This window comes from Onychostruthus taczanowskii, unplaced genomic scaffold, assembly GCF_017590055.1.
Source record: "Onychostruthus taczanowskii isolate IOZ18803 unplaced genomic scaffold, ASM1759005v1 scaffold82, whole genome shotgun sequence".
Taxonomy (NCBI): Eukaryota; Metazoa; Chordata; class Aves; order Passeriformes; family Passeridae; genus Onychostruthus; species Onychostruthus taczanowskii.
The window spans coordinates 4182779-4197295 of record NW_024506112.1 but is presented as its reverse complement, the minus strand read 5'-3'; the positions used below and the strand labels follow the sequence as shown (position 1 = coordinate 4197295).

General features: G+C 40.6%; 1 protein-coding gene across 1 annotated transcript in view; it reads right to left on the bottom strand.

The window, feature by feature from the left end:
- BANK1 (B cell scaffold protein with ankyrin repeats 1) overlaps positions 1-13402 on the bottom strand; it is a 132725-nt gene extending 119323 nt beyond the window's left edge. The window contains exon 1 of the mRNA XM_041424495.1: positions 13246-13402. Within this exon, the coding sequence (XP_041280429.1) occupies positions 13246-13258 (13 nt within the window). The 5' untranslated portion in view covers positions 13259-13402. The remainder of the gene's footprint in view (positions 1-13245) is intronic.
- Between the last annotated feature and the right edge of the window lie 1115 nt (positions 13403-14517).

Here is a 14517-nt window from a genome sequence, read left to right as displayed (position 1 = left end):
TCACCATGTAGGATGAACCTATGGATATAGTCATGAGGGTCATGACACAAAAAAATGGAGCATGAGAAATATCAGGAAGCATAAAAATAACCCAGACTCCCCTCTTTGCTCAGAGATTTTGAAAACATTTCTTCAAATCTCAAGAAGATTCATTTCCATCTGGGCTGTATGTGGGATGAGAATGACAAGCATACATACTAGTTCAAATAAGACTTTAGAATCTAAAGATTTTTAGTCTCTTGGCCCCTTTGCAACCTTTTGACAAAGATTCAACCATTCATCTCTTCACACTGCTTGCCCTGATCACTAACAGTGACATGATAAAAACTGGAAAAAGTTTCACTAGCGCTTCAAACAACCCCTGCAGTCTAACATTTGGAAACAGAACGAGAACATTTAATTCAGCACTAATGAGTGGCCTTAGCATAACAAACTGCCCCTCACCCATCCAGAAAGCACCGATTTTCCCACTCAGCACACCTCACACACATCCAGTAAATGTGTCTCAAAATGTAACTCCAGCCCTTGGTTTCTGGAATTCTGCAAGGCAAATCCCCTGAAGCAAGCCAAAATGCATTCAACGCAGGAAGGACAACAGAAAGCACTTTAGAACTACTTACAGATAATGGAAAATGTTTTCAAAGCAGTTCATGTTGCTTCTCTGAGGTGTTGCAGTAAAGGAAATGAAAAGTATAAAAGACACTTGTAAACTTTAGAGTGAGATCACAAAGTAGCAAAATTGCTGTAGTGCTGTGGTACACCTGTTTCAATTAAAGCAATTATCCTAAAACAAAGGGCACTCCTGCCCTCACTGTATCAGCCAGCAGTGGCTGCACTTCTATTCTCAAATGCCTATTTAACTAGCATGTAATAAGAACATTTTCATCTTTTATGTACCTTCTGTTGGTAATTGCTAAATTGTATGTGAAAACAAATACTTGCTCTATCTGTATGAAACCAAGCCTCATGACCTCACCCTTCTTCTTATTAAGCTTAGCGAGGTCTGGAGTGGGTAAAATTAGGTTCTACAGAGAGAAATCACTTTTGTACAATGGCATCAGTTTACCCTTGATCTAGTTGGTTTTCCCTGTAAAGCAATTCCATTGATCTTCCCTACAGTAACAATGGGAACACAGAACCAAAAAAAAAAAAAAAAAAAAAATCCTGGGCTGTCTTTCACAGCACCAACCTGGCACAGGTAGACCAGAAAGATTCCTGACTATCAAACATGACAAAGCTAACATGCCCAAAAATCTGTTTCTCATCAAACAATATGGCCTTATTTCCTGGTTTAGGCCTTTCTCTCTGATCCGTCCTGTGAATCCTTTCAGCTGAACACCTACGGATGGACAGGTGCTCTCATTTCTAATGAGCAAGGCTAAACACAAACATGGGATATAGAGGTCAGAAACCATTTCTCTGTTTCAAGGCAGACCTCCTCCTCTACCACAATTGCAAAGAGGCAAAATCTCCTGTCATTACAGTCACTTCTTTGAGAGCAAATTGCACCTTCAGTAGGTTTTAGCACAAAACAATCAGGTAGTTCAGAAATGATTTAGACATGAACAAATCATGAAAAGAAATATACCATAATGACAGCATGAAGAGCTGGAGTAACATGCTACTTTTTTATGATTGCCATGGAACAAGTCCTTAAGGTCACATGAAAACCTGAACAAGTCTTTAAAGTCACAGGAAAACCTGAGGAAGCTGTATTGAGTTTGCACTACCAGAAGCAACCACCAGTTGAAGATTTCCCTTGTACTATAACCATGGTTTTATAAACATGAAATATTTAAAAACCCTTAGTTTCAAAATGTCCTGTTAGGGCAGACCAAAGAAGCCTCTTTGATTTTTTTTTTTTTTTTATTGCCAGTGTTTCTCTTATCAGGATGCCTTTAGATGCTCTAGCCTGACATAGTACAGGCTATTTCTGATTTATCACATTTAAACTCTACTGACTTAAAGCAAAACATTGGATTTTTCTTTTGCCTTCTCTTGCTTTTTTCATCTGCTCCCTTGATTTCCTTGTTATTTCAATTTCTCACAAGTGCTTAACTTTAATTTTTTCAAAATAAGAAAAAAAGAATGGAATACATGTTCTGCAATATTATTTATGGAAAACATTCTCACGAAATTCAGAACATTTACCTCTATCACAAGAGAATATATTTCAGAAAATAGTGCTTACACAACAAAACAAAAATCCACGATGTTGCAAGAAATATTGGGTGACCTGCTGTGATTCCAACAGCTATGGTCTGGGAAGATCACACAGTGACAACTGATGTACAAAACAAGAAAAATGTCCTACACATTAAGTAGCCCAATTTGTATGCCTGGGACTTGACAGACACTGATCACCAGGCAATGTTTATCAATAAATAGTTCAATTTACTGCAATTTATGCTTAGATTTGTGTTCCCTGAATTTGTAATGGGATCAAATACATGGAATTAACCATAGATGACATCCCAACAATTTCTAAATTACAGATTACCATTGACACTAGAAATCTGTAGAAATCTGGCTGAACTCTCTCAGAGCAGTCACAGAACAGTTTGGATTGGAAGGACCCTTCAAGGCCATCTCATATCTAGCCCCTGCCATGGGCTGGGACACCTTCCACTAGACCAGGGTGTTCAGAGGCCTATCCAACCTGACCTTGAATCTTTCCTTTTATGGGGCATCAACAGCTTCTCTGGACCTGTTCCAGTGTATCATCCACACTTTTTGAGCTCCTAAACCTACTGCTTCCTTTGCCACAAGTCAGAGTACAGAGGGAGGGCTTCTGAGACCCCACAAATTAGATTGCTTGATCTTCGCCTGCTTTTGCAGTCTGATTTTAAACCCATTCTTTAGTGCAACTCATTTACTTGAGCATACATCCAGAAATTTAAGTAAATGTGAGAGAAGCAGTTTTTGTTTGATGTATAACATGTCGAAGTTACGAGGCTGTAGAAGAAATTGTCCTCCAGTTTCAGCTCATTTCTTTCCTCCTTCTCTGACAGATACATGACAGTCACTAAAAACACCCAAACACTAAGAACAGAACAATCCAAGACAAATCTCTCATCAGTGTTGGACAACCACTTTATATTTTTGTTTTGACCTTTTTAACAGCATTCATGCTAATGCTGCACACAGAAGGAAGTAAATGAAGTAGAAAATCATTACATAAATGTGCCGTTTCACAAAATGAGCAATGACAGAGCTAACAGTGAGTTAAAAACCAAGAAAAAATAAAACACTCAGGGACAACTTCAGTGGAAGGCTGACTTCTCTATATTAAACCCACCTCTGCTTCCTCTCTACTGCCTTAAGACACATTCTACAGACCAGCTATATAAGAAACTACTTGTATTTCTGTCCATCAGGTAAAGCAAACAGCTTAGTTAAATGAATGCCAGCCTGCCTTCACAAATTTAATCATGCACCTGGAAAATTGACTGTGATGCCCAAATGCTTGCATGAGATTCAGAAGACATATCCAATAAGAATATGTCTTCAGTATAAGTTTACACACACAATTATCTTCCCCCCTCCCCCCCAACTTGCAAAATAAATTCTCAAAATTACTGGTCCTAAAATAAGAACAAATTGCAGAGTTACCTGCATAACAATTTTGGGTCCTCTTCCAGTGGGAAGACCTTGCAGAAAGATTTTTGCGTAACTACTACTGCTTTAGACCACAAGGATGCTTCCTGGAAATAAACCAGTTCTATATGTTGAGGTTCTTGCAAACAGATTTACCATACAATACATACATATCTGCCATACATTGCTGTCCTTGCAGTATAGCCCCACTCTGGGACAGAAACAGGAAAAGTATGTCCACATAATTATGTACTCTTCAAGAAAAGTACCCCATCAGTACTTCCACCTTTTCAAGCACACTATCATCCATTTCTAGTTAGAAAAGTACAGAAAAGAAAGTGAAAATAAATCACTCCTGAACCTCTTTTGAGACCAAATTAAACCTTATCTCACTACAGTCAGAGAACCTGTGTAGTTCAAATACAGTAAAACTCAGAAGCTTGAGGTAGCCAGGCCAGGATCAAAGAATTATGAAGCATCCTGCTTTTTACATCAAGTCCCTTGTTGTTTGACCAAATCTGTATAACTAAATATTTACTTTCCTCTTGAGCATTCAGAAAAAGAAAAATCTTAAAACAGGTTGATGTTGTGATAGGTCTGTCACCATGGTCATTGTACTTGTATTTCATTAGTGTCTAATGTAAGACTCCTCAGGATCCCACAGTTTAACACACTACCAAGTGCTACCTGCTCAGCAATAACTACTTGCATATTTGATAAAGGTATGAAAAACAATGTGCAGTTTTAATTTTCCTCCTCTGGAGTTTATTCTGCCCATGTTCCATTTTTCCCTTTACTGCAGATTATTGTTGCAACTGCACGAACACCTCAAATCTTTAGAATCACCCCTCACGTGCACTGCCTGCAAAGGCTATAGGACCAGACCATGTCTAAAATAAACTCTCTTCAATGTACCTTGCATGGTGCAATAGTGTAATTGACTTTTATAATATTTTAGGTTAATGTTCAACCCTTGATTTCTGATAAAAAGAACCAGCTTTTCAAAGAAGTCTCCAATATGTTACATCCAATGAATGAGTTGTCACAGTTTGAAAGGATAGTTCTGCCTTCTAACTATGTTATTTAAGTCATGGTTGTGTTCAAAATGAATGCTATTCATTATTAGACATGTCGTTCAAAATGAGCATGGACTTAACAGCATGTGGGAGTACAAAAACTATGGTATACATTATATATTTACAAGCTAAGATATAGAAACATGGTTTGCCATTTTAATCAATTCTATAAGCATCAGTGTTGAAATACAGGCTGTAAGTTTGCCAATGAAACATAGCTGTTTTTAAACTCTCTTAGAAAACCAGCTGACAATAGCTTGGCAAGAACACTAGCAGAAAATTAAAATGAAACTGTCCTGAATGTACCCTTTAAGCAGAAAATTCCTCTGTTTCCAAATGGCTAAATGTAGGATCTGGCCTAAACTTCACTGAAAATACATTTTCTCCAATTCAATCATTACAGACTATTTCATTCAAGGCCAAATTAGATTTGGCCTCCTCTAAAATAGCTAGAAATAGTCTTGAACAGGGAATGGAATTGATATGGGAGAGAAACACATCTGAAAGCTTTAATGATAAGATTGCAGTGTTAAAACTAGAATGCAGGTATAACAACCTTAAAGTTTTGATTAAAAACACTGGCAAAATTTCCTTGATAGTGCACAGCAACAAGGCTTCGTTGATTACAGTTATTCTGAGACACACTAGCTGGGGAATTAGTTTTCCTTGTTTAGAGGTAGGAAGTCTACAGCAACCAGAGACAGTGAAATATCTACAAATAGACATCTCAGAGCATGGAAGAAAGAAGGTATATTGAGTTTTGTGCATTTTTATTAGATTTTCCAGATACTACAGAACATCCTTTCCAAGCAAGACTACTTCTACTATTTGATTAAATCTTTATAAGGTTCTCAAAATATCAGCTTACCTTTAAAAAATACTGTTTAAAAGATTCAGATGAATTTGAAATGCAAATTACCTTTAGATACTTCAAGTAAGATTGAACTGCTAGACTTTACTTTCTGGACAGCACCAGAATCATTTAGACACTTATAAAGATGTTGGGGTCTATCTGGCTTACTTGAAGGCCTTCCTTCAAGTAAGGAATATCCACAAATGCCAGAGGTTTATGTCCAAAAAGGAGACAGAGGAGTCCTGCAACTCTATTGGAATAAGTAAATCAAGGGAGAGAGTCCTCTGGCCCACATGCCCACGGGGTTGTCTCTTGAGGTTTTGGAAGGCACAGCGTCCTTTGATCCTAAACTCCCGGCCGCATGTTGCCCTCTTCCTTCCCCCATTGGCTGAGGCACTAGGAAGGTACAGCCTTCCCAAACTGCCCACCACACATCCCTCCTTGAACCTACTAGAGTAGGTTCTTTACCCCAGAGTTCACAAACTCAGGCTTGTGCAGACCCCTGTCTGTTTCACAGACCAAGCTGCCTGGGCTCAGCAACCAACCTGCAGCCCAGAGTCAGTAGAGATACCAAGACCCATTTCGAAGATGTTCACACCCACACCTTCACCCATCAAGGAAAGCTACTGTTCATAAAGACAGCAGAATTCTTGTCAATCACTCCTCTTCTTATTTCTCAATTTGTCTTTATAAACACTAGATATTATTAATTTAACCCTTCCTAACAACCAGGAACACTTGAAACAGCCCCTCCCAACTTTTGCACATCTGGTGCCTGCACCAGGAGTAGCAAGTAAATAAAGGGAAAAAAGTAGACAATGACAACTCATATTAGTCCATGAATCACTGAAGCTCCTTGCTGTGGCCACTGATGGCCAAGGTCTCCTATCCTTTTCTTCCAGTTGAGAAGGCCAAATCTCCAGGGTGTTAGAGACCTTGACCAAGTATGCTAGGTCCACCTGTGTCCAGCTGTCCTGGCTGCTGTTTCTGCCATCCTGGTTGGGCATTATGAAGAGTAAAGGCCAAAGGGGCTACGAGGGCTTCCTGTCCAAGTCAGCCTAAATGACCTCAAGTGTCCCCTACCAGGGCCTCCAATGACCTCAAGTCAGGACAAATGATCTCAAGTAACCTGTGTAACCTCAAGCAACTCCTGATGTTCTGCCCCTCCAGCTCTCAGTGGGGAGCAGCCTGCAGCACCCTGCACCACATCATTACCAGGCTAGCTGGTGAGGGATGCAAAGGAGACTCTCCCATAGCTTCCCTCCCAGCCTGGTCCCTCTAATCATCATCTTCTCAAGCAGCTGGCTCCTCAGCAGCAGGATCTGAGTAAGCCAGAGAAGTCACCTGGCTCACGGTAGCCCTTCAGTTTCGCTACAGCCAGTTAGTACAGAGTCTTAATCTGGATTAAAACAAAAACAAAAAAAAAAACAAAACACAAAAGCAATAAATATTGTTACACAGAGAAAAAGTATAAAAGAACATCACAGCATACATCAGAGTTGAGATAGCCACAATACACAGAATATCACCACACAATTTCAGAAAGCTTTAAGCATTCACCCATACAGAATAACATCATACCACATCAGAAGGCTTCTGCCCATACAGAGTAACATCACCTCAAAAGGCTTCAACCATCTGCCCCTCTTGTCCTTCAGCCCAGCCTTTTATCCCCCTCATGCCCATGCGGTGCCCCTGTGTGTCCTCTGTTCCCTTTGGTGATGGGTCAGTGCCCCTGGGCACTCCATGGCTCATTGCTGTCAATGCTGCTCACCTGCTGCTCACAGCTGCACCCACTGGGGATGAGGCTCAGCCACCCACTTACCACAAACTGTGTACCTACAAAACAGCTCAGTGGACACAAGCCAACTTACTGTCCATGTCTCATTCTTCCTGGCCTCTCCCAACCCTGTACAATGTGTTTGAAGAGAATGGGCAAGCAAAGGCAGCTCTGAAGATAAAACACACACACATTCACCAATAGTGGTTGAATAAAATCCACCTGCTCATCTTTCCCACTTACCAGAAGAACATTTGAAAAATTGTTCTCCCTTTGGCATGAAATTCACATTAGACAGAGAAGTTCCCATGTCCATCCTTTGGTCCTGGGGGTCCCTGCACTTTTTCCCATCAGGGTTGTAAAAACTATGCCATTATCCTTGCCTGTACCTTTACCTTTCCTTCATCCCTTCTTTCACATCTTTTGTATACCTGAGATGCCTTCCTAACCAATTCCTGGAAGGGCCCGCTCAGCCTCTCTCCAGCCCCTGCCCCTGCCCCTGCTGGATGTGGGCTCCCACCCTCCCTCAGTTTGAAGTAAACTTGAATGGAGACTATAACTCAAATGAATTGTTTATTTCAGTTCTCTCAAACAAAAGGCAGCTGAAAAATAATGATCAAATAGTCATTTTTCAGAAGACTTTCCCCCCCCTCTTAAAATGCTCCTCTAAACTGAGTTTACAATGGGAACAGGGTGTTCGAGGCAGACACAGTCTGCTTGTACAACATGAGATACACTGGTCCCCTCCTTGGGAGTTTTTATACATCAGCCCCAGCACACACTCCTGGCCAGCACTACATGGTTCAGTCACAACTGAGTTACAGGAATGCTATAGCAAACATTGCAAAAAAATCTTACTAATAAATTACATTAGGAAAATAATTTCTTCTTGAAGGGCTTTATACTGAAAACTGCATATTTACTAGTTTCCCAAGTATTTCATATTTTTAAAGGGAACCTAATCAAACTCAGAAGATATCTGGTTTCTGCTATTAATATGGTTTTGTTCATTTAAGAAATTTATTTCTGTCACCATGCATATTATAATTGAACAAAAAGCAAGTGTCCAAGTCTTTTCAATCACAAATTTTAATAAATCAGAGGAATACCACACTTGTGGCTTCTGATTAAAGTACTGCTTGTTTTCATTTAATGCTCACTAGCATATTAGCAATAAACTGCTTTGAAGCCTGTACTGTATTTAGCCTTTCATTTTTTAGAGAGGGCACAGCACTGCTTAACATGAAGGCTTTTACTTTCAGTCTTCAAATGACTTAAAATTGTCCATGTTCAGTTCATTCCAGGCATACCATAATTTTTTTCTTTCATCTATTTAAACTGCAAATGTTTCACAAATAAATGACAATTATGAAAAACAGAAGGGTACACTATATGAAAATATGTTTAGCATATATTACTTTATTTCTTAAAAGTCTAATTCATAAATGTCATTCTATTCATTGTTCTGTTTTTCCCAAAGCTTCTAGAATTTTTTGTATTTTCCACTTGAAAATAAATAAAGCTTACTATTTCAATTGTTCCTCTAATCTGATATTAAAAACAAATAGACAAACAACACTTTTTACTGACGACAGTAAACAAACTTGAATTATTTATTCTTCATGACTTAACAATCACCCTGTAGAGAGAACAACTAAAAAATTTAGTATTTCTTTTTGGGTTTGGGTTTTGTTTTTTTCTTTTTAATTGGAAGCAAGTATAACAACAAACAGTGAGTGAAAATATCCTTCATTACATTACAAAATATACTTCATTGTATTTTGATACGAAAATGCCTTGCTTTGTTTGAGAGACACAACACATGCATGTCCCCAACGCTGAGAAATGTGAAGGGTAAAGATAATTTAGGCATGAATTGAACTGCATGTGACAGGTTCTGGGACAGGAGGTTGTTTATATTTTAGTCTGACATCATTTCTTGTAAGGAAATTCTTTCATGCACATCTAGAGTAGGGGATCTAGGACCAGGTGTTAGCTCTTAGATCCAGCTGCTCTATTCAGTTTCACCTGAACTTGGTGTCAGGGCAAAACTCTGACAACCAGGAAAGACTCTATTCTGATGTTGGTTTCTCCAGAAAGGAAAGCCAAGGATGCAGGGCTGGACAGAAGCTGTGGTACGCTCCAGCAGAAAGACCAGACACAGCCATACATTTTTTCAGCTATGAAAACCTGCAAGATTAAGTAACTCACTTGAAGTAAGTTTACCAATAGGTACAGAGAAAAAACTATGAAATTTGACAAAAGCACTGCATTTCAGTTTCATGGTCTTACATGAATTCTTTATTTCTTACACAGAAGCAACAGCAGTGAACCTTAGCCACAGACTGCAGCTATTTATAAACACCTGTGTGAAGTTTCAAGTCCTTTCCATCTGTTAAGCATGTGATCCAAATGTAAACGGGTGCTTTCCAAACTCAGCTGTACTGCTGCTTGAGCAGTCTCCATGACAAACAAGTATAGGACTCTTTCTTACCTAACTGTACATAAAAGCTCACAGAGACACTGAAAAACAAAGTAATGATGGGGATGGCAAGACCAATTTGCTTTAACTACCAGGCCTGTGATAGCATAAATTATACACTGTGGCTTCATACACAGCCTTCCTTTTTTACAATGCAGGGAGCCAATAAACACTAAGTGAACATCAATATCATTAGATGAAACAGACTCCAGTTTAAATCTTGGCATTCATGGCTTCCTTCCTATCTTCCTTCACAGTGGTTTCAAAAAAATATTTTCAATGCCATTCTGAAATTACTACTTTTGTTTACATTTAATAAAACACAGGGTTTTTTTTCATCACAGTTCACATTGCAGTAGTCGGATTTTGATTTATAAAAAAGGTCAGGACAACTTAATTTTTTTAACAATAGTCAGAAATCACTTCCCTGGGGTATGTAATTATATCACAAGCTATTGCTGCTGTTTGCATTGGGGCGCTTAAGCTTGTTAGAGGATATAAAACATTCTTTATTACCTACAAGCAAATAAAAGAGTATAGAAACTAATCAAATCCTCAAAACCCAGTTTCAAGAGGTACACAGACAGGGAAAGAGTCACACTGTGGGTTTTGAGTCCCTGGGCACAAATGTTCTTCTTTTAAGAAACTGAGATTGCTGCTTTCTTTCACCTTTATCACAACATCAGTGGTACCAATGCTACAGTTTTTCAAATGTGGGTGATCAATTGCTTCTATGCAAACTTCAGTAATTGCTGCTTGCAACAGAAGGGAGATGGGAGAAGATCAGCATAAGCAACACAGCTTGTTAGGATCAACTTTTGAATCTGAATGAGCATCCCAACACTTCCAAAGGCAAATTATAGCTTTGAGGTACTTCAGTTCTGGCTTCTTTGATACTCAAATTACTAATACATTATTAATAATATTAACATTACTTAATAATTAATATTGAATATGAATATTAAGATTCTTATTATGATGGTATTACTGAATCTGCTTCAAAAGGCCACCACTAGACCTCTTGGATTTTGAATCAAATCATTTTCTGAGAACTCTTTTTTTCCGTAAAAGTGAAGGAGCTGAAACACTATTTACTACTAAAAATTCAAGTGCTCCCTAATTCTTGAGAAAAACAAAAATCAAGTATTACTTGTGTCTGTTCACTGTCTAGATTCCCTCCCAGAACACCACTTACATAAACATTGACCCAGAAACAGCTGAAGGTACAAAAATGTACACTGTGTAAGTAAAGGACACACAAGGAAAGATCTCAATGAAGGTAATTACATTCCTGAGTGGAGAGAGGAGTTGATTACGCCAACACGGCATAGCAAGGAAGTTATCCTGTCAGTGCCTCCTGTCTCAAATTAAGGCAGATTTCATCAAAGACCATGCATTACAGATGTTTTATCTCTACTGGCTAGAGCAGCTTTAATGGAATTTGCATAGAATTCATCTAGGTTAGTCTTCTGCAGAGTCCTAACAAGTAACAAGCCTGTCTGTCCCATCAAGCATCCCAAACAGCTTTTACATTTGAGCTAGACTAGGCCTTGGACAATCCACCTGAAGCAACCTCAGTACCTCACAGATGCAGTTCCATCAGGAGAAAACAGACTTCTAAGCACCTCTGTATGCAACAGACCTTTTTCTATAAAATAAAGGTTTGATGCTGCGGCAAACCTGCAGGAGAGAGGTTTGTGCGTGGAGGTCACAGGTGGATGAGGCAGAGCAGTACATGAGAAAACGACAGAGACAAATGATGGCAGAGTAGAAGGCCAGTGCATCCTCTGCTGGTTGAGCCTGCTGTTACTTGTTTCCCTGCCAATGTGTGGAACTGGCTGTGAGCAGCTGGGAGAGCAGCCATCCCGCTTTGGTGTTCTTACATATTTACTCAGCAATTACTGCAGCTATTTCACATGCATACTCAGGATTTGACTGCCTTTATTCACCAAGATCCAGACTCCAGATATGCCCCCAGGTCATGCACAATGGTATCCTGTCATTGATACAGAATGATCACTGAGCATACTGCTGTCATTATCAGAATACTGTCCTGCTGACTGTTCACATCCACAAACATCAGTTTGCCTAATAATTGGGATAGCATATGCATATTTGGAAATGCTATTAAATGTAGTTTTGCTCATATATGCAGCCTTCTTCTTTAAAGAAGCTTGCAATACTGGATGTTGGGTCTAGACAGAAAACAACCAGTACAATAACCACACCCATTTCACCAGTCCTAGGCAGAAAGCAAAACAGTACTAAGTTTTGATATTTTACCTACAACTAACTTATTATAAAACAGCTGGAAAATTCACTCGGCCATTCTTTCCTGGTGTTTTTATCTGTATAATGGGAGTAGTAGGTAAAGATGGCTGGCAAGGCTAATGTCATTACAAAGCTGCACTCGATAACTAATAACTAATGTGGTTAGTCTGATGTTATAAAATGATAGAAAATATAAAGTACTTGGCAAAAAAACCTGTCTTGACATCGGAAGCGGTCATTTAAAATGATGAATCAGAACAGAAAAGCAAAGCATTGAGTCACCTTTGCAGACTCAGGCCCTCACACTTCTCTTTCTCGATTCCTCATTCAGAAAATGAGGATAAAATATTGTCCCACCTAATAAAAGAATCACAAAAATAAAGCTGAGCTCCCTGCAAGTAAGTCAGTCAAACCTCTTGTATCTGGCTACATGTCTTTCATTTCCTTTTTATTGAGTGCCCAGCTTGGCAATCACTGGCTTGATTTAAGGGTTGCTGAGCATTGCAAAGACACATGAAGAAAATGGGAGCCATAAATAGACAGCATTTCTGTGAATAAGGGAACATGATTGGGACACAGGGACATGGAGTCACAGGTTTCTGATTCAGATTAAGGGCTGCCTCTGATTTACATGAGGACTTCAGAAGTCATTTTAACTTTTCATCAAATTTTTCCACCCGTCAATGGGATAATGTGTTCCAACACTGCCAAGAGAATAACAAAATAGACAACAGTTTTGAGGCACCCAGATATTGCAATAAACACCAATAAAAGCACAAACAAGGAATTAATATTCCTGTGCAAAGTCTAGCATGGTTTTGCTGTAGGCTGGATCCCATATGGAGAGCTGAGAGACTGCAAGAGGATGATCAATTTTTAATTAATGACACAACACATGATTAGCCAATTCAGACTGTCCCAGAGGAGGTACACATGTAGGACCGAATTAATATCGCTCGTACAACTTTTACTCTTTAATTTCCCAACTTCTTGGCGCTACATCTCCTCCTCTTCAGCAAAGCTATGCTGGTACCGCGACACCGCAAGAGATGCATCAGAGAGAGAGACAAGAGCCTGCTTGCTCTCGAGGGCGACTTTCAAGGGCAAGGTCTCCATCCCCAACACCGCACCGGGACGCAACACCCTGGGGGAACCTCCCCGCCCTCGCAACCCGCCCCGCACCGACCTGCCGGGCTCATGGCTCCGCTGCCTGCGCTGTCCCGACCAAAGGCCCAGCCCGAGAGGGCGCTGTCCCGGCCCAAGGGCTCTGTTCCAGCCCGAGGGATCTGTCCCGGCCCGAGGGCGCTGTCCCGGCCCGAGGGCGCTGTCCCGTCCTGAGGGCTCTGTCCCGGCCCGAGGGCTCTGTCCCGGCCCGAGGGATCTGTCCCGGCCGCCGCCGCCGGGACGGAAGCGCGGGGCCCTCCCCGGCTGCTGCGGCCGCGGGGCTCCGCTGTCCCCTGGGCCCCACCCATATCCTCCGCTGAACACACACACCCACACCCGGCCAGCCGCCCTAAGAGCCCTCTGTCGAGGTGATCGGGGTAGGGGGCAGAAAACGAGGAGGGAGTCGAGCCTTTCCAGCCGTGCGAGAGTGCTGGGATTCGGTTTTCTCTCGCACTCATGCGGTGGAGAAAAGCCCCTCAGGGACAGAAGGCACCTGGGAGGTGTCCGGCAGCGATCAAGTGTTCTGGTGTGGTATGATTAGCACCTCCACGATATTATGCCATGTATTTATTTTTTGGAGTGGCACAGAGTAAAAAAAAATCTAAAAAAATGTCAAAACAAGCAGCCCATGAGAGACACTGCAAACACGTCAGCTCTCTGCTGCACTGGCTACCAAATTTAGGACATATCAATCAAGGTGGCCTCTACCAAGTTCAAAATAAAGGCCAGACCCACCACAAGGAGTTGGAGTTTCCCCATAAAACAGGATTACAGAAAAACTGAAAGAACCTTCTGAAATAAGTTTTCAAAGGAAGCAAACCTTTTCAAAGCACTTTGTGCAGAAATGCATGCTTCTTGCCCGCCCAAACTCCTGTGTTCTCCTTCCCTACTTGAACTTTAATGCTTTGGGGCTGATTTTAGTGAAACATGGTGAAGGTTTTAAAGATCTCAAAGGTGAATTTGTTAAGTACCAGGTTCAGGAATGCAGGTGTCCAAAATGAAGTGACTCTGCCTGAACTGAAAGAAAGGCTGCAGAATGAATTCAAGCAGTAGTAGAGGAAGGAAAATTCACATAGAGGAAGTCTTCATAGATGTCTTAGTGTGACAAAACCTTCATGGTTTGCAATCAACTACAAACATGAACAAATTGCAGGAGGCTGGACTTCAGTCAGGGAACTACTTCTGTAAAGACTTTGCACATTGCAGGGTCTGTGTCCAACTCAATTACTTGGAAAACTGAGCCCTCTGAGCTGTTCCTGTTTCTATCATTACACAGGTAGATACTTTTTGATTA